Source organism: Lampetra fluviatilis, chromosome 24, assembly GCF_964198595.1.
Source record: "Lampetra fluviatilis chromosome 24, kcLamFluv1.1, whole genome shotgun sequence".
Taxonomy (NCBI): Eukaryota; Metazoa; Chordata; class Hyperoartia; order Petromyzontiformes; family Petromyzontidae; genus Lampetra; species Lampetra fluviatilis.
This window is the reverse complement of record NC_136298.1, coordinates 13,606,656-13,625,612: the sequence shown is the minus strand read 5'-3', so window position 1 is coordinate 13,625,612 and position 18,957 is coordinate 13,606,656. Positions and strand designations below refer to the sequence as shown.

Here is an 18,957-nt window from a genome sequence, read left to right as displayed (position 1 = left end):
ATGAACGAGCTGGTAATCCACATGGTCGAGCTGGTAATCCACATGAACGAGCTGGTAATCCACATGGTCGAGCTGGTAATCCACATGAACGAGCTGGTAATCCACATGAACGAGCTGGTAATCCACATGGTCGAGCTGGTAATGCACATGAACGAGCTGGTAATCCACATGAACGAGCTGGTAATGGAGCGTCTATTTAAGCTGGGATGGAGGGGGGAAGAGCGCCTTGACAAAATAATTTGCATATCAAGAGGAATTTAGCATATTTATGGGAAATGCAGATATGCGATTAGTACTACTTTTGAAAAGCGTAGGGGGTTTGGCGGGGGGTTTAAAGTCATATTATGTCCGTGCATTATGCAGGATTGGCAGCATCAAAGGGAGGGGATAGGGGTAGCATTAATAAAGGGAAGGAATGTTAATAGTATGTAGCTGCAGTAACTAAACAACCACGTAAACAACTAAAGTATAAACTACATAGTATCATCAGTATACTAAATATACTCTCCAATAAGCTGAGCTACTAACAGTAAGTAATACATTACAATTCTATGCTGCAAAAAATATAATATGCTTCCAGCTAAACTTTATTCTCTTACATCACACGGGTCTACCCCGTACTATATACTGCCATAGACAAACCCAACATTAAATTACATACTGTATTACTATACACTACCCTATACCTTCGACTATACATTGTAATATTACACTATGTATTATTCTACCCACCCTACTGTATATCCCACTGCTGTATATTCACTATACAATTATGATACAATATATTACCTTATACATTCTATTAAACATTACAATTTTATACTATTTATTATTATACAATCTACTATACACTATACCATTGACTATACACTATTACAATGTATAAGGTATAGGGTGGTGTATAGTAATACAGTATATAATTTAATGTTGGGTTTGTCTATGGCAGTATATAGTACGGTGTAGACCCGTGTGATGTAAGAGAATAAAGCTTAGCTGGAAGCATATTATATTTTTTGCGACGTAGAATTGTAATGTATTACTTACTGTTAGTAGCTCAGCTTATTGGAGAGTATATTTAGTTCTTTGGTTCTTTTGGTAAAGTCACGTATAAAGATAAAATAATAAATTAAATAATAGCATACGACGTTTCGATTGCAACACAAGCAATCATCATCAGGTATAATGAAATAGCGACACAACATCTAACCAGAAAACCACAGACAGACATATAAGCAGACAGATATCACCAAGATACACAGAGAGAGCAACACAGGTACAGAGAGGGGTGATCGTCTCTGTGGGGTGGCCTTAAATAGACTGAGGGGGGCAGAGGCAGAGAGAGGGAGGGGTTAGAGAAAACATTTACATGTCAATGAGTACGAAGAGACGCATAGTAAAGTACGCAGGCTTAGAGGGAGAAAGAACACACTAAATTAAACAACCTAGCAAAGTATCGAAATGTTATGTAAAACGACACAGAGAGTCGGTCAACACACAATTAACGCATAACCTGGTCGATTACACATTTCAAAGATTGCTAAGTTAGAATTTAAGTGTGAAAATTCCAAAGAAAGACAAAACATAAAAACAAGAGGAACGGAGACACACAGACAGAGCAGAACACAAGAACGACAAAAAATGAGTGTAGACAGAAAAAATCACACCAAATATACAGGCAGAGAGAGAGAACAAAAAACGCAGAGAGAGAGAAAAAGGCAAACTCAGAACTTCCCCGTAGAAGTGGTTCAATCTTAATTTTGGAGCTTTCGTGACTGCAGGAATTATTCTTTGGTTCTTTCGGTAAAGTCACGTGTCTTTCTTTGGAATTTTCACACTTAAATTCTAACTTAGCAATCTTTGAAATGCGTAATCGACCAGGCTATGCGTTAATTGTGTGTTGACCGACTCTCTGTGTCGTTTTACATAACATTTCGATACTTTGCTAGGTTGTTTAATTTCGTGTGTTCTTTCTCCCTCTAAGCCTGCGTACTTTACTATGCGTCTCTTCGTACTCATTGACATGTAAATGTTTTCTCTAACCCCTCCCTCTCTCTGCCTCTGCCCCCCTCAGTCTATTTAAGGCCACCCCACAGAGACGATCACCCCTCTCTGTACCTGTGTTGCTCTCTCTGTGTATCTTGGTGATATCTGTCTGCTTATATGTCTGTCTGTGGTTTTCTGGTTAGATGTTGTGTCGCTATTTCATTATACCTGATGATGATTGCTTGTGTTGCAATCGAAACGTCGTGTGCTATTATTTAATTTATTATTTTATCTTTATACGTGACTTTACCGAAAGAACCAAAGAATAATTCCTGCAGTCACGAAAGCTCCAAAATTAAGTATATTTAGTATACTGATGATACTATGAAGTTTATACTTTAGTTGTTTACGTGGTTGTTTAGGTACTGCAGCTACATACTATTAACATTCCTTCCCATTATTAATGCTACCCCTATCCCCTCCTGCATAATGCACGGGCATAATGACTTTAAACCCCCCGCCAAACCTCCTACGCATTTCACAAGTAGTACTAATCGCATATCTGCATTTCCCATAAATAAGCTAATTTCCTCTTGATATGCAAATTATTTTGTCAAGGCGCTCTTCCCCCCTCCATCCCAGCTTAAATAGACGCTCCAAGCCTGGGGTGTGTCATTCAGATTGTCTTCTCGACATACCTGTTCTCCACCTGAGGACGGCTGCTTGCGTTGTGGCCGAAACGTCGTGAGAATTATTTTATTATGTTATATATTTTTTATTTTTTTATTTCCATTCGACATGACTTTACCGAAAGAACCAAGAAGATGAATCCCTGCAGTTACGAAAGCTTTAAATCGAAATCTTAACACCAGTTTTGTTGCCAGAAAAAAAGGAGAAAACCCTATTATCATATTTTGGTACTGGCAAAGGAGATCCCATGATGAATTGTGTTATGTTTTGAATTAGATAATTTTATTTCTTCATTAAAAGCTAATATCTTTTACATCTGGAAGACTTTATTGAAAAGGACATTTCACGTGAATTTTCTCTAGTCGTTAAGTAGAAGGCCTTACTGGAGGTTCGGTTCGATGTGATCGAGATAAGGCGACATGGAGCTGGCCGTGCGAGAAGACCGCCATCTGCATTTCATTAATCTCCATAAATATAAAAGGCAAAGTTGTGATTATGTGTCTGTTCAAAATGTTTAGCGTACTTCCGGACATGCAACAAACTTGAAATTTGCCATGTGGGTACTTTCCAGACTGTACACCGTGTAAATGTATTTAAAAAACACATGTGGAAGCGTCACGCAGTGTGCCTGCTCATGTCACGCACCCTCCCTCCAACCCTCCGCGGGTACAGTGCCATACAAATGTGTTGCAGGTCTAAGGCGTTCTTCGCGCAGCATTGCTGCTTTATTATATCAGTCGTTTACTGCCGGACGCACCCTGAACGTTGTGTGTCTGCAGCAGGCGCGTGTCTGTGCACCTATGGACGTGTGTGTGGGGGGGAGCGGTAGTGTAGTGGTTAGTGCGCTGCGCTACGAACCCGGCGAACCGAGTTCGATTCCCGCTCACGGCCACCACCGGTGACGATTATTTGAAACGGTCCTGGGCCTCCCCTAGGTAGACTGGTGTGGTGTGTAGTAAACATCGCCACTGGGGAGACAAAGGCGGTCGGGCGTGGTGAATCCAAGTCCCGGGTAGTAAAGCTAGTCTAACCTATATAACATTGTTTTTTTACCCAGTGTTACACGTGAATGCAGCTGCGCTTATACAGTATACCACTAGAAATAACAAAAATGCCGATATATGCAAATCGTGTAATGAATAACATGACTCGGTTTCTTAAACGCATTTTTCCGCACCGTTGGTTTAAAAAAAAAAGTTAAACTACATTAAATACAAAGATGTCAGATCTTGTCATCATCATAACAATCGCACAGATAATGAATGCAGCATATTAAGGTGCAGCAATGCATTATGTCAATTAATTTCTTTTTTGGTCTCGTCACTTATTTTCGTTAAAGTACGCATCTTTGTTTTTCTCAAAAGGCATGGCACGTGATGTGGGTGCCTTTCGTTTTTTCCTTTAAATTCATTTCCCGACTACTTCGTGCAAATAAAAAAATAGCTTTTGTTAATCCATCATATAATAGTGCCATTCGCAACTAGAGCCCCAACATCTCTATATCGTACATATATTATACATATATAAAATAAACTCCTTAAAAAAATTTTTTTTTTATAAACAACGCTTTTATTCACAACTTAGTTCAACTCACGGTCTAAAAGTACGCCAATGATGCGGCGCCTGCTCCCACATCAACGCTGACTTGAATTGTTTGATGACTTTATAACTGCATCTTGAATGTCCAACTTCTGTGCTTGTGTGGAGCGATGGCGGCCGTAACTCGACCACGCGGCGCGTGCGCGTCTGAGGCACGCGGCGCCGGCTTCCTGTGCGAGTCGATTCCACAGTTTAGGGACCGCGGCGTTTTTTGACCTACACATAGATATATAGTTAATAAGCCGTCCATACAAACATTGCTTGAAAGCAGGCATGCATTGTCTCCGGATCTGAGTACTTGTGCAAACATTTGGAATTGATTGGAGAACAGGAAGTAGACTAACTTTTGATTACAAGATTTGATCACGACAAACACAAGTGAAGTTAAATAAACTCCTTAAAAAGAGTAAAAAAAACGGTTTTATTCACAACTTAGTTTAACTCACGTACGAGAAGTATGTCAACGATGCGGCGTCTACTCCCACATCAACGCTTACTTGAATAAATTGATCTTCTTGGTTCTTTCAGTAAAGCAATGTAGAAGGGAAATAATAAAATAACAAAAATAAAACACAATAAAATAAAAATTATCACGACGAAATGTTATAAATGAATCTTCAATGTAAAACTTTTGTTTGCGTGGAGCGAGGGTGCCCGTAACTCGTGACACGGAGCGTGCGCGCCTGAGGCATGTGGCGCCTGCTTTTTGGACAACGCGATTCGAGAGTTTAGGGACCGCGCAGTTTTTGACATACACAAATAAATATATATAAATAATAAGGCGTCCATACAAAATGTAAATTGCTTTAAAGTAGCGAATTAATGTATGAATTGATGCCGATTTTGATACAGGCATGCATTGTCACCGAATCTGAGTCCGTGTGCAACATTTGGAATTGATTGGACAACAGGAAGTAGACTAAATGTTGATTACAAGATGTGACCACGACACAGGAATCAAGTTAAGTAAAACCGTTGAAAACCCTCGACTGTGTACTGTAGTTGTGCATTTGTCCACACGAGGGAGAAACGTGACTTGTGTAGAACCTATAACCCTGACCATAATATGTAATGCTCATATAGCCACCTCAAACCCTATGGCCTTGATTGAATTGAATATCTGGCTTGCATGCCACAATGATTGTTATAATTTCAGTTGCTATACTTCAGTTATTTGAAGAAAGAGATTTTGAAAAAAAAATGTCCCCCCCCCCCTATGCTATCCGATGTTTGCCTCTGTTTTTAGTACAATTCGGAGATGTATAAATTGCAAATGCTTTTTGGGGGCTCATTTCACGATGGAAGTGTTTTTTAAACCCCTCGGGACAATTTGTAGCCGACATATTTTGAAATCAGGAAATGTTAAAACTGACTCTGTGGACCTTTAGATTGTTCAGTAGTCAATGCCCAACAATCTTTAATCTGTCAATGAAAGCCTGTGAAAGAGAATGTCATTTTGAGCACAGAGCCCCCCTTTTTGGAAAACCATTCAACTCAGTGGCTCGAATGCAACTGTTTTTGACTCGGGGGGCTTCATTGAGACAAGGGGTGACTCGGTTAACATCAGTTGCAGTATATACAGATCTTCCAGACCATGTGTAAGTATGTTTTTCGTACAATTCTGGGACGCAGAAATTGCAAATGCTTTCGAAATGTTTTTCGTCAAACCCCTGGACAATTTGTAGCCTCCATATTCTGCAAGCATGAAATGCAACAACTGGCTCTCCATGTTCTTTGGTTGCAGTGTTATTAACAAGCAAAAGTAAGTGCTTTTTAGCAATGTTTTGCAACAATTAGACTTTTCCAATGGAAAATTGCATTGAAGAATGGTCAACTTTGCACCTCCATAACCCCTAAAGCTAAACATACCCCTAATTCAATTGGGTTAGTGCGTTGATTTTTTTCTCGAGAAAAATATATTTGTATAATCACCCAATTTTATTTTATATATAGCATAGTATGCCTCAAGGCATTGGAGGAATGAGCTTCTAATTGGAAAATTACATGTTAAAATTGTGGCAATTTTTTTGCAAGAAAACACGTAGTACGTTTAATTTTACAGTTTTTGTTTCATACATCACGTAGTAAGACTAACGTCAACGGAAGAATTCACAGTGGCAAGAATGTAACTACCTTTCCTGGTATACAGGAGGTAGTAGGTTCAGCCCCGTCCCTCGCACCTGCTGTATATTTGTAGTTTGAATGTTCTCCCCACGGTCGTGTGTCTTTTCCCCTCCACATGCGTTTACTGTATTTGACTGCTATGTCAATTTGTTCACGCAGAAAAAATATACATGTTAAATTCCCCAGTTTGTATACAGCATTGTAAATTCAATGGAGGAATTCACTTCTCATTGACCCCTAACCGTTTACCATAACCCTGACTAGGCTAACAGGGTATATGGATTATTTTGAAAGTCCCTATTCCATTTCCGTGAGCCCCACAACCACTTCCTTGGTGTTCACATTCCCGGATGAGGAATCGGAACTCCGAGATTTGGAATTGAGACTCCTGCTTTGGAATTTTGACTTCTTAGGGTTGCAAGTGAGATGCCTCAAATATGCCTTTAAACGCGTCTCAGCGAGATGAGTTGAATCGTATATGGCGCGACTCTGTCGAGTAGAGTCGAAGGGCATACACCACTTGTTTGTGTGACGTGTGGAACCGGGGCGGCATTTTGCATTGAAGTCAATGATGGGTGTGAATGTTGACGATTTTAAGCGCACTGTTTGGGAATGCAGTGAGTTTCACTATTTCAGCACCGATCTTCACCAACTATTCAAAGGTCTAAACATATGGTACAGTTATAGATGTCAATGCGGCAGTTTGTTACTTGAAATCCGTGAAGAAATATAGAATTGCAGTAAAAATCGGCCAGATAGTTTTTTTTACCGGCGCCGGACGTGTTGCGTGTGGCCTCTAGTGGACAAGGGCAGTACAATAAGCATTCAATTCGTGGTGAAGTCTGCTATCTGGTGGACATGTGCATTATAGGCCAACACAGTACGCCAGCAGTTGCCGCTGTCAGACGTCACCCGCGCATTCCCTGTAGTTGTGAGTCGCTGCTGCTGCTGCGGCGTCCTAGCGTTAGTCCCAAGCGGGTTGGCGGCAATGAAGCCGTGAAGACGCCGCACAGTGCCACTGCTGCTGTCACCGCGCCAGGCATTGCAGTGGTACCACGTGACCACACGGTGGCGCTACAGCACCTAGTTGGTGAAGTTATTTTAGCGAGTGTCCATGTTGGTTAGGTTATTTAGCGAGTGTCCATGTTGGTTAGGTTATTTAGCGAGTGTCCATGATGGTTAGGTGATTTAGCGAGTGTCCATGATGGTTAAGTTAATTAGCGAGTGTCCATGATGGTTAAGTTAATTAGCGAGTGTCCATGATGGTTAAGTTATTTAGCGAGTGTCCATGTTGGTTAGGTTATTTAGCGAGTGTTCATGATGGTTAAGTTAATTAGCGAGTGTCCATGTTGGTTAGGTGATTTAGCGAGTGTCCATGATGGTTAGGTGATTTAGCGAGTGTCCATGTTGCTTAGGTTATTTAGCGAGTGTCCATGATGGTTAAGTTATTTAGCGAGTGTCCATGATGGTTAATTGTCGACGCTCAACTACGTTGGCTTGTAAATCACCACGGTCCCTTACGTCACGACAAGCCTCGGGGAGCCACGCCCAGGGGCGGGGGGGTGTGGAAGAAGGGGAGGGGCGATGGGGGAAGGGGGCAGGGGGAGGGGCAGCTCGGACAGTACATTTCATTAAAGCGTGTTTTTAAAAAAGTATTTATAAATATTTAATTAATAAATGTTTTCTCCTACAACATCAGAGTGCAGGGCCACATTAAAACGCACTACAATGACGATAGTTTAAAGCGATTTGAAGCAAGTTTTATTTTCAAAATTGAAATATGGTTTGGGGGGGGAAGTTTGTGACGTCATAATTGAGGGGGGGTCTGACTTTTTGTGACGAGGGGGGGTTCAAAAATCTTCCAAAATGGCGTGACGTCATTTATGGACGGCCCCTTAGTCACGTAAATAAAACGCCAATTAGTTACTACTTCAGCCCACCGGTGTGATGGAGATGAGATCCACCACATTTACAATGTCAGTACGACGTTTCGCTGCTAATTACATCCAGCATCATCGGGCGATTTGCCAAAATAGTGAAGCAATACACCTACTTCCGGTCTTAAATAGAGCAGCAGCAGGACGACGTCATCACTGAACCCAATCAGGTGCAGAGATCAGAGTCGTAGGAGGGGGGGGGGTACACCGAGTGACGAAACCAGTGCACGGACATGCGGTTGCTTATGTTGAGTTAATGCGGAGGAGTGTCACTCTGAGGTTGTGTGGCTGATGGGAAGACCATAACCACTCGCATTGTTTATTTGGAGGCGTCTATGTTGGAGGCTGTTCTGCTCGATTGTTCCTTGAAATGCAGCAGCTGTAGTCGAATGTTTGTCCACAAGAGGGCATCACGTGACTTGTGGAGAACCGACAGTGCTCATACCGTATATACATTACAACTCGATAGCCCTGACCAGAGTCGCAACCCTGTCGTGCACATACTGAATATCCACCACAACCCTATAACCCCAACCCTATAGCACTACAGGAGTGCAAACTCAATTTTGGGGGTCCCAATTGCATATCGTTGAACTTGGGACTCCGAGATGTGGAATTCAGACTCCTGGAAGTGAAATTGGGACTCCTTATGTTTCCAAGTGAGATGCCTAAAAAGCAACACGGTGTATACTGTATAGAAATGTTCAGTACACATTGGTTCGGGTCTGTAGGAGATATTTAAGTGAAAAAAAGCTATTTTGGCAGGGAAATGGTGCTGTACATTTGCTCAGTGCACCACGTTTTTAGTGTACATTCAGGCATTTCTGGCCGTTTTCCTTCTGAAAATGTTATGGGACTTTAGATCGAGGTGGTTGATCATTTAGCAGGCACTAAGAGAGCAACAGATACAGGGTGAGTAGAGTGGGTAGATAGGTGAGTGGGTGAGCCTTACCTCCATCTCATGGTCTTTATAACTGTAATGGTGCTCTACAGAAGGGTACTGCTGATACTGATAATGCTGGAATAGCAGAAGCATCAATTATCAGCATCGCTTGCTTTTGCTGAATATTCGGTATCACCAGCATCATGTTCAGATGATGCATCATCACCATTACAATTGTAATACAAAATCATCTGATGGAACAGAATCATCATAATCAGCCTCGCTAACTACTGCTGCTGCTGCTGAAGATGGTACTGCTGACGGAACAGCAGAAGAATCAGCAGCATCATTTTATGTTGCTTAACGAAAAACACATTTAAATGAATAATGTAACGCCAACATAGCCACAAAGAAGTCAAAAACATTTTATTGATGCTAAAGAAAGTGTATCATTGCTGTTCCAGACATAACGTATACACTGAACAAATTGTGATATAACAATCCAATTTCCCTTGTATAAAGTCAAGAGCAATACAGTACTCTGCAAATTCCATTACAAAAAATCATAAATTGCCATGCCCGATATGTTCATAACCTACAGCCGTTGTCATTAAATTGTAATACAAAATCAATTATGAGAACTGTAGATACGAGTTATCTTAGTGGTATTTAGATTCGTTATCTTACCATTTTAACAGTCATATAAATGTCAATATACCACAACATTTAGATAATCAAGTTCCTGTATATATAATTAGATGTTACAATGACATTTAATACCTGCTGTAATATGTTCAATAAATGGAGACACCTGAATGACTGTCGGCTCTTCTGTGACCACACACACTGATTAAGTACGACTTGTAGCTCCCACATGTATCAGCAACAGGTAAAACAAATCATATTGAATGAACACGACTGCACAAGGTCCCCCCCCCTCCGGTCTGCTTGCAGCGCAGCTCAATCGCACAAATCAACCGATTCAGAGTAATGCCGCGCCTCATTACAGCCGAGCGCGAGTTAAAGGTAATATAAAATATAAGGGTACAGTCCTGGAATCGTCCACTCCCGCCAGTTGGCCACAGGGCCTCTACTCGAGGGAGCTCTAGAGGGTCCCTGGTCTACTCTTCCATGCTCACTAGATGTGGTGGAAGAGGTGGGCAAACCCACGGTTAACCCCAGCACACGTGAACCTGCCGATCGCCTTAACGGTGGTGAATCCATCCACTGCTGGGTGGGCAGAGGCAGTGGGGTGGTTTAAGAGACTCTGCCCCATTGTTTCAACTGCCGTGCCGGGAGATAGAATCCAACTGGCGACGTGTAGATTGCTGGCCCAGTGTGCCGACCATAACACCCTGACAGCTCTATAAAACGTATGCTTGTAAACATATAAATACAAACAGGATCATGGTAATTGGCACCAAAGGTGTGGCATTAATCATGACAAGGCGTTTTGACAGTACCGAAGTACCATGTTGATCTAGGCCATTAACACTTGGAATTATATTTATTCAAATAAATAGCCTGCATCCTCTTTGCAGTGCATAAACAGTTTCATCAAGAATAAACAGAATCTTTCGTATAATTTGCTTCTCGTTTCTGCAGAATTAAAAAACCCAAAACAAACAATGTCCTAACCTGCTAAAGGCAAGGTGACCTTGTTAAAACCAAACGGGAAGCCCATCGGCCAACAAACTATACGTCTTGCGATTACGGTATGCTGAAGCAGCACATACGTTTCAGCGCATGTTATTGTTGTAACAGGAACATTTGTTAAACATTTCTCGCAGGCAGTGGATTCAGTAAGGCAAACGATGACCTCGAGTGAAAGACGTCTTGTGTGATGCATCACACGCAGCCCAAACAGATCGGTACCACTACCAATGCAGTGGCACGACATGGCGCTAGCCATACGACTTCATGTGAAGGCATTCATCTTGAAAGACAAGGTGAGATTGAATGCACTCCAACAGAATTTTGAATATACAATACGAACACATTTTAAAGTACATTTGAAACAATTATTAACACTCAAGTTGTACATACATGCTGCATGCAATGGCTAGAGTGACATGCGGTACTTTAACAGCGAGTATAAATGCATTTCAACTTTCCATTGCTGATTTTAATATTTTTACACAGCATGCATGCAATCCCTGAAGCAGGCACAGTTGAGTATACGCAATGTATGTATAACTTCTTCCGCACGGTACGTAGCCAACTCCGCTAATCGGAGGTGCAAAAATGTGTTGAGGACCTTAGTAACATGCTTGAGTTGTCTCGCCTAGGTCGCTAAAGATTAACATCAGAATCCACTTGGTGCTAGGCTTACCACCTTCTCCACTGCTGACAAAACTCGGACATTGTTCTATCAGTCTAGGTCGATAAAAAAAATGTTCAGCCTCCTGTAATAAAGTCTAATACAAGACCGTACCACCAACATATCTTGGTATAAATACATTTCTGACACCAGAACAAAAACACTTTCAAATTTTAATGTAGAGCAACAGACGTGTGGTCGAGTGGGTACAAGGCAATTACTCGGCAAATTTGAAACCACATCAGCCTCATACAAATTCCGGTTGCCGATCCTCATCAGCTTGCAGCTCAGGTTTTCCCAGTGGCAGAGACAGCAACACGCTGGTGTCAAATTTCTTGAGCCGACTCGCGTTACTATTATTCAAGTTGTCATTTAGGCATGGGGAAATAGCAGTGGGCGGTGGATGACATTTGGAAGAAATACTTAACTGAGAAGCGTTGGTTGAAAACACGGTACTGTTGGTCAGGCTCGATGGCTGGAAAAACATTTCCTGTGGCATGCAGTGTGAACGGGTCGGCTGTGTCTCTTCGTGCGGTCGCCCGTGATTATTTTCGTGAACGATTAAGTAATTCTTTCCCACACAGCATTTTTGTTCATCAGACACAGACGCCGTCACAGGTTGATTCTTGCTGCTTCTGAACACGGTTTCCCTGTCTGGACCGCGAGAGTCCGGAAGCCATGCATGAGAGTGCTCCATTCGCGGTGCGTAATCTGCGCTGGTCACTCCTGCTGCTGCGGGGATGACATCGCGCAGTTTTGTGGGCCTACTGTGAGGCCTCACTGGAGGTCTCCTGCGTGGGACAGCACTGCCTGTACCCCTGATGAGCCTTGGAAATTCCTTAAAATCCACTGCAACAGTGTTCCCTGTGAAAAAATATACAATGTGCTATGTCAAATACCTGTATATGAGGGTCAGTGGATAACACATTCATGAAGCTCCCTCTGCATGGGGTTTCATCACCTGGCTATAGGGAATGGCAGTCCAAAAAGTGGATTAATTTCGATCTGTACAGGGATTCAGTGCTATTCCCCTTGCACGCATGGATTTTTCTCTTGGTCTCCGATTTCCTCTAATATAAGAGCACAGAACTTGAGCAATAGTTGCCCCCGGTACTGGATGTTTCCCCCACTTGTCTATGGATTACCGCACCTCCGCACATTTTTATCTGCAAATTGCATGAATGCCACTATATCCAAATAAAACATTATTAACACTCTATGATGCGTGTGCTGATTATATTAAACAATTATACATTACTTTAAAAACAAACACTTTTAATTAAATAATTACTTTTATTCTTCAGAATCAGAATCTTTATTTATATTGGAGGAATCTGTTGAGCTATGAGCCTCTTTTTCAGATGCCCAGTATTTTCACAGATGTCCAGTATTTTTGGTCGATATGACCATTATAAACTCTGAAACTCCTACCCTCACAGTGTTTCCAATGATTGAAAACTGAAGTTTTGAGATATGTTCACTGCTTACCATTCGTGGATCCATGCTGCTCATAGCCTATGGCTTCACGCGAAGACCAGACCTCATCTCAGTTACTCTCAATGGTAGAAAATTCTCACCAGTATTTTTGGCGTCCACACTTGCAGTCACAGCCCCTGGCACCGTGGTACTGTTAGATGTCAGCTGATCTGATCCTGCCATCACAAAGCAGAATGGGTCATGACCCTCCTCTTGAGAAGAGCTTTGTGAGGAGCAGTATTGAGATTGCCCAGTATTCTCTGCACAAGGGCGCTCACGCAGGTCCCATGCCAGACCCGCTGCTGCACACAGCCTTGGCAGGCAGCTGCACTCAGCAACACATTCAGCTCTACACCCCAACACTTCGGAGCACTTGGCATGCTCCACGTTCACACAAGGTGGCATGTCATTATTCCCAGCAGCACTCTTCAAAGTTTTGTCAAATTTCACAGGATTGGCAGCACTAGGTTCCTCTCTGACATACGGGCCACAGTCATCGGTGGAAACTACAGAACTAGTTTCACTGAAGAGCTTCTTGTGCCAAAATATTAACATTTCCACCACATGTGACTGGATGGGATAATCTACAAGCGAGCACAGATCAGAGGAGCCCTTCATCGAGCATGGGCGCAGTAACGTTGGTCCAAACACGATTCCAAGATTGCGGAAAGACATCTTGTTCTCTTCTTCTCTGTCTGTCACCCTGTAGAATAAAACAACGTTAGAAATTACCTGCATTAATTCAGCACGACAAATGTTTGGCATTCCAAATATCCTAAAATGTTCTATCATTGGAGGACAAGCTCCGAGTGTGGCATGAAACACATAGTGGCTCAGCAGTAGGGTGAGTGGCTGACAATCGGAATTTTGCGAGTTCAAATCCTGGTTGAGGGTTTACTCAGTCCATCCCTCCCTCCCGGGATAATAGAAATGAGCACCACTTCGACTTCAACACGTAGCTTTAATTTTAGGAAAGTATCTAACATTATTTACACGCAAACTATATCATTTGCAAAGGCCGGGGGATGTTAATCTTCTGAACCGCACAGAAGTCTCAATATCGGTTTAAAAATGAACGACAGGGTACATCATAAACAACAATCTCCATTGACTCAGCCTGGACATGTGACCGCACCTCCAGATGCTTTACACGAGAGGTGACCGGAACACGAGGGTTACATTTGGAGGTTGAGGGCAGAGGAAGCATCAATGCCATTGTGGCTGAAGCAATGTCCCCTATGTATTATTATTATAAGACATAAACATAGTATGTATTCAATGTGTGGTCCAAAGCAGCAGAACCTGTGCAGGTGTTGAATGATGTAGGACAGGGTGTTGTAGTGAGGCGAGGGGAGTTGCTTCAGCAGATCCTGAAGTTGAGAGAGAATCCGGCCCAGCTCGGTGTGCTGGAATGAAGGGGCCATGTGGCAGAGTTCCGGAGTCTCAAGGCCACTCGGGGGGAAGGCCTGATCACCCAGTAGCAAACTCTCCCTGGCCAAATCCAGAAACGCTCCGTACAATTGAAATGGCACAATGGGCTCCGGCATCTGTCACACATATTTGCACAGGCACACATGTACAAAGCCATGACATACATACATACATGACATGGCATAGATCACTATATTAAACCATTACACCCCTCCTAATGGTCACCGGCACATTGTACTGTGCTCGTGTTTTGTTGAAATAAAAAAAAAACATTACTCTGCTTGGCACAACAATCTCATCTCAGATGTCAGAGGACTTCATTGTCCACTGTAAGCGAGACAAAAGACACAAAGTATTTTTATGGTTATACACTCCACAGTATTATTAACCAGGGTGGCCTGCCGGTATCAAACTGTGAACCCCTGCACTGTCCCAGACCGAAGTGGAACACTCACCCGACGCAGGAAGTGCTTCAGGACGTTACTGATTACGTGCACCGGCTGCTCAGAGAGCTCCACAAGCTCGCGGCCATTCTCAAACGCAGCACAAAGCCGGTCCACCTGGGTCTTGAGCCCATTCACGCGGTACAGGCCCTGCGGAAGATCACAAACAGGAATAACTCAATTGGTATTACACACAGCGGTCATGTCGCCCTACTAGGAGACTCGTGTCTACTTGCAGGCCAGCACCACACAGCTGCCACTGGCGGTGTTCTTTTGAAGAGGTTGAGATGAGATGCAATGCTTAATGTGTGTAAAGCGTTGAGATGCCTCTGTGTGAAGGTATTCTATCACACAATATAATAATTAATATGAACGCTCCAACCAATGTGACAGCTCTCCAACAATATTAAATTGGCGGGAAACTCTGGGTTAAACACAATATAATAACTAGGTTGTTAAAATGTGTTTCTTTAAATTACTGGTAACCACAAAGAAAACCAGTAAATAACAGTTACTGTTATTTACTGTTACTGTTTTTATGCACATACATATATGTCTCCAGCAATAAACACAACATGTGTTATCGCTGAGAAATGAAATCACTTTGACCTTTGAGAGTTTGACTGAAGATGAGCAGTGATTTAGAGCTGGCAAACAGCAGGAAATATCCTCAAAGCCAAGCCTTCTCTACAGAAGCCTGACATAATCTTGATTTGAATTTGGAGCTTTCGTGACTATAGGAATTGCTTTCCCACCTGATGACGGATGCTTGTGTTGTGCCCGAAACGTCGTGATTTATTTTTTATTTTATTTTATACCTACGTGACTTTACCAAAAGAATCAAAGAGTATAAAGCTTGACATTAATTCATAAGCATGGTATTTTTATCTATCCGTTGAGGAAGTGCTGTACAGCTAAACCCTGGCTATCCGAACTAATAGGAGGAGCCCTGTTCCGGTGAGCTTAAGTTCAGCTTGCCACAACACCAATCAAAATTAATAGAATAAATCACTAATAACCCTGTGTACCATAACCGGCATTACAAACACATCAAACATGAATTAATAAGAATGTTTAAACATTTACTCTATCCTAACGACCAGATAAGCTGCACATGAAAGACAAAAAAACTACCGTGCTGCACTCAGTGGATATGCACAGAATCAGAATCCTTTATCAAATTGTTTATTTAGACTGAGAGGAATCCGCTGAGCGATCAAAGCTCTTGATTCACAGATGTCCAGTCGGGGCAAGTCAGTACTCATGGTGGAGGTGCATCGATGTCCTTGGAACAATATAAGCAAAGCAGTCAATGTCCAGCAGAGGAGAAGAAAGCTAAAGATAAGATTAGAGAATAGGCATTTACAGGGTATGCAGCTACGAAGCATGCTGCCACCTGCCATGCCCTGTGAACACTGCAGCAATGTGCTCGGAATGCTGTCAGGAACCATTATATCGTCTCGCTGGTAACTGGGTCGGCTAAAAATGTAAACCTGGCTAGTCAGGGGGCTTGCCGTACCTTGACACAAAGGGCTCTCCTCTCCATCTCGGCGACGCACGTGCGCACTACAATGGGTATTCCGTGGGGCTCAGAGCGCGTCACAGCCAGCAGCTCCTCCCCAAACACGGCGGCTCGCACGCCAAGTCTTTGCCGCCCACACCGGATCAACAGCGTCTGCAGACACTTCCGGTGGCACACGAGGAAGCACTGCGACCACAACCAGGGCACAGGAGACACGGGGGTGTTAATTCCTCGTGCGTTGTTAAAAAAAACACACGAACCAATCAAAGTCCAAGTCCATTTGCACTATCCACACTTTTCCAATTATCAAGATCTAAAGTTGTTGATGCCATCACACCTCATTGCCAACACATAGTTTTCACTATCGTTTTTTGTATTGTTTGTGGTTGTAACTTCTGGATATCTGTAAAAATTTGCTTCATAGCTCATTGGATACCTCCAGGATAAATAAAAGATTCTGACATGCTACCCTCTGCCAGATCCCACAGCTTCTGCACAGTCGGGACACATGCCCTCCAATGTCCGCACACATGCCCTCCAATGTCCGCACTGTCTCCACCAACATTTGCTCTTAGGTCTTCTCTTCCCTCTTGATCATTGAACTTGTGGAGAACACTCCAGTAGAATTCTAAAAAGTACTTGGTCTATTTTTCCCACCTGTGAGTGTGTGTGTGTATATATGTATGTGTGGTCGCACAGTGGTTAGTGATTTCGATTCCCCCTCATGGCCAACACCAGTAATAATTTTCTGAACCGGTCCTGGGCCTCCCCTAGGTCGAAACAGCTTCAATCGAGCACCTGGCACGGTGTGTCAAAATTGCCACTACAGAGACAAAGGCACCCACCACCTCGTGTACTGCGCCGGCCTTCATAGGTGCTCGCTAACAGCACTTGCCTCAACAGTCTGTGCAGGCTATACGGGAGATCTTCATATATGTGTCATTACGTATGTGGCAAGTGACACCCTGCACAACCTTGCGAATGAGTTGTTCCATCTCAAGGGATTTTACATGTGTAAAACTAATTGTCGAGGTCTCACCTCCTCACACTCTGCCCCCTGAAAGTAGATATAGGCATCACACTCGCGGCAACGTGAGAGGGCACGTAGCCGGCGTAGACGATGTGTCCGAGCAGCTACTGATAGGTCGGTCTTCTTGAAAGGTCCGGAAACAACTGCAGGCATGCTGGTTGAAAGGGGATTCAAATCTGTAAAAGAAAGAACAAACCATGTAACATTATTGCGTTAGAATAGTTTCCTTTGCATTACAGGTTCTTACTTGAACAAACCGGTCATAGCAGTCACCAGAGGTGTGGACTCGAGTCATGTGACTTGGACTCGAGTCAGACTCGAGTCATGAATTTGATGACTTGCGACTCGACTTGGACTTGCATAACAATGACTTTGTCCCACCTCTAAGATGTGGACTCGAGTCATGTGACTTGGACTCGAGTCAGACTCGAGTCATGAATTTGATGACTTGCGACTCGACTTGGACTTGCATAACAATGACTTTGTCCCACCTCTGGCAGTCACTGGTTTGCCACACATACAGAAAGCTCAAGCAGCAAAATAATTGTTTACCTTTTTAACTGAGAAACGAAGGCAGCTGCCACAGTGCTGCAATGGCTTCTTGGTTCTTTCGGTAAAGTCACGTAGAAGGGAAGTAATAAAATAATAAAAATAAAACATAATAAAATGAAATAATTCTCACGACGTTTCGGCTACAACGCAAGCAGCCGTCTTCAGGTGAAGAATTCTTCAAGAAGATGAATCCCTGCAGTCACGAAAGCTTTAAATCGAAATTCAGTGCTGCGATGGTCTCGTGCAGTTAGACCCTTGGTCCTTTCGTTAGTCACGTAGGTGGAAATAAAAAATGATAAAAAATCAAAATAAAATATAATAGTATATATTGACTTTATAGCAGTCTCTACTAACTCTACAGTAGTATATACTAACTATAGTAGTATCTACCAACTCTATAGTAGTATGTACTGACTCAATAGCAGTCTCTACTAACTCTACAGTAGTATATACCGACTATAGTAGTATCGACTAGAGGAGTAATGGATGACGTGGCGTCATGAGCGCTGTGAGGTGTATTGACGTCACGTCATGAGCACCGCAAGGAGATATCGAGAAGAACGAGGGCGGGTCTGTGAAAGGGGGAGGAGCCGCCCAAGGGGACTTAAGGGGGACCTCGTGACTAAAGCGGGGTCGTTTTGGGAACCGGGACCAAGAGCGGCTGAAGGATATCTCTCCCCCGTCCGAGTTCGACGAGTGGGAGAGCCGAAGAGATAGCCGAGGGCAGGGCTCGTAGAATCTGTGAGAGCCGGCTAAGAGTTAGAGGGGTTGCTCTTCTCGGTCGGGCGGTGTTGGCTGAACCCCCGTCCCAACTCGAGTGAGAGAACCCAAGGGGATAGCCGAGGCTAGAAATAAGAGTAGAGCCTGGGGTCCACACGAAAAACCCCGTGTAGCAGACACCTACCTCTGTTGTAAGTGTACTTTCCCTGTCATAATAAACTGCCGTAAGCCCCTACAAGAAGATCTG

General features: G+C 43.1%; 1 protein-coding gene across 6 annotated transcripts in view; it reads right to left on the bottom strand.

Annotated features, from left to right (window-relative positions):
* Positions 1 to 9,625: 9,625 nt before the first annotated feature.
* LOC144941212 (rho GTPase-activating protein 29-like) overlaps positions 9,626 to 18,957 on the bottom strand; it is a 28,267-nt gene continuing 18,935 nt past the window's right edge. For 4 of the 6 annotated variants that reach the window (XM_078867824.1, XM_078867827.1, XM_078867826.1 and 1 more), the window contains exons 18-23: positions 17,448 to 17,614; positions 16,406 to 16,594; positions 14,899 to 15,036; positions 14,315 to 14,559; positions 13,114 to 13,715; positions 9,626 to 12,400 (exon numbers count right to left, since the gene is read on the bottom strand). In XM_078867824.1, coding sequence (XP_078723950.1) covers positions 11,784 to 12,400; positions 13,114 to 13,715; positions 14,315 to 14,559; positions 14,899 to 15,036; positions 16,406 to 16,594; positions 17,448 to 17,614 — 1,958 coding nt within the window. In that variant the 3' untranslated portion in view covers positions 9,626 to 11,783. Of the gene's footprint in view, positions 12,401 to 13,024; positions 13,716 to 14,314; positions 14,560 to 14,898; positions 15,037 to 16,405; positions 16,595 to 17,447; positions 17,615 to 18,957 lie in introns of all 6 variants that reach the window. The other 2 variants (XM_078867828.1, XM_078867829.1) reach the window with 2 other exon arrangements.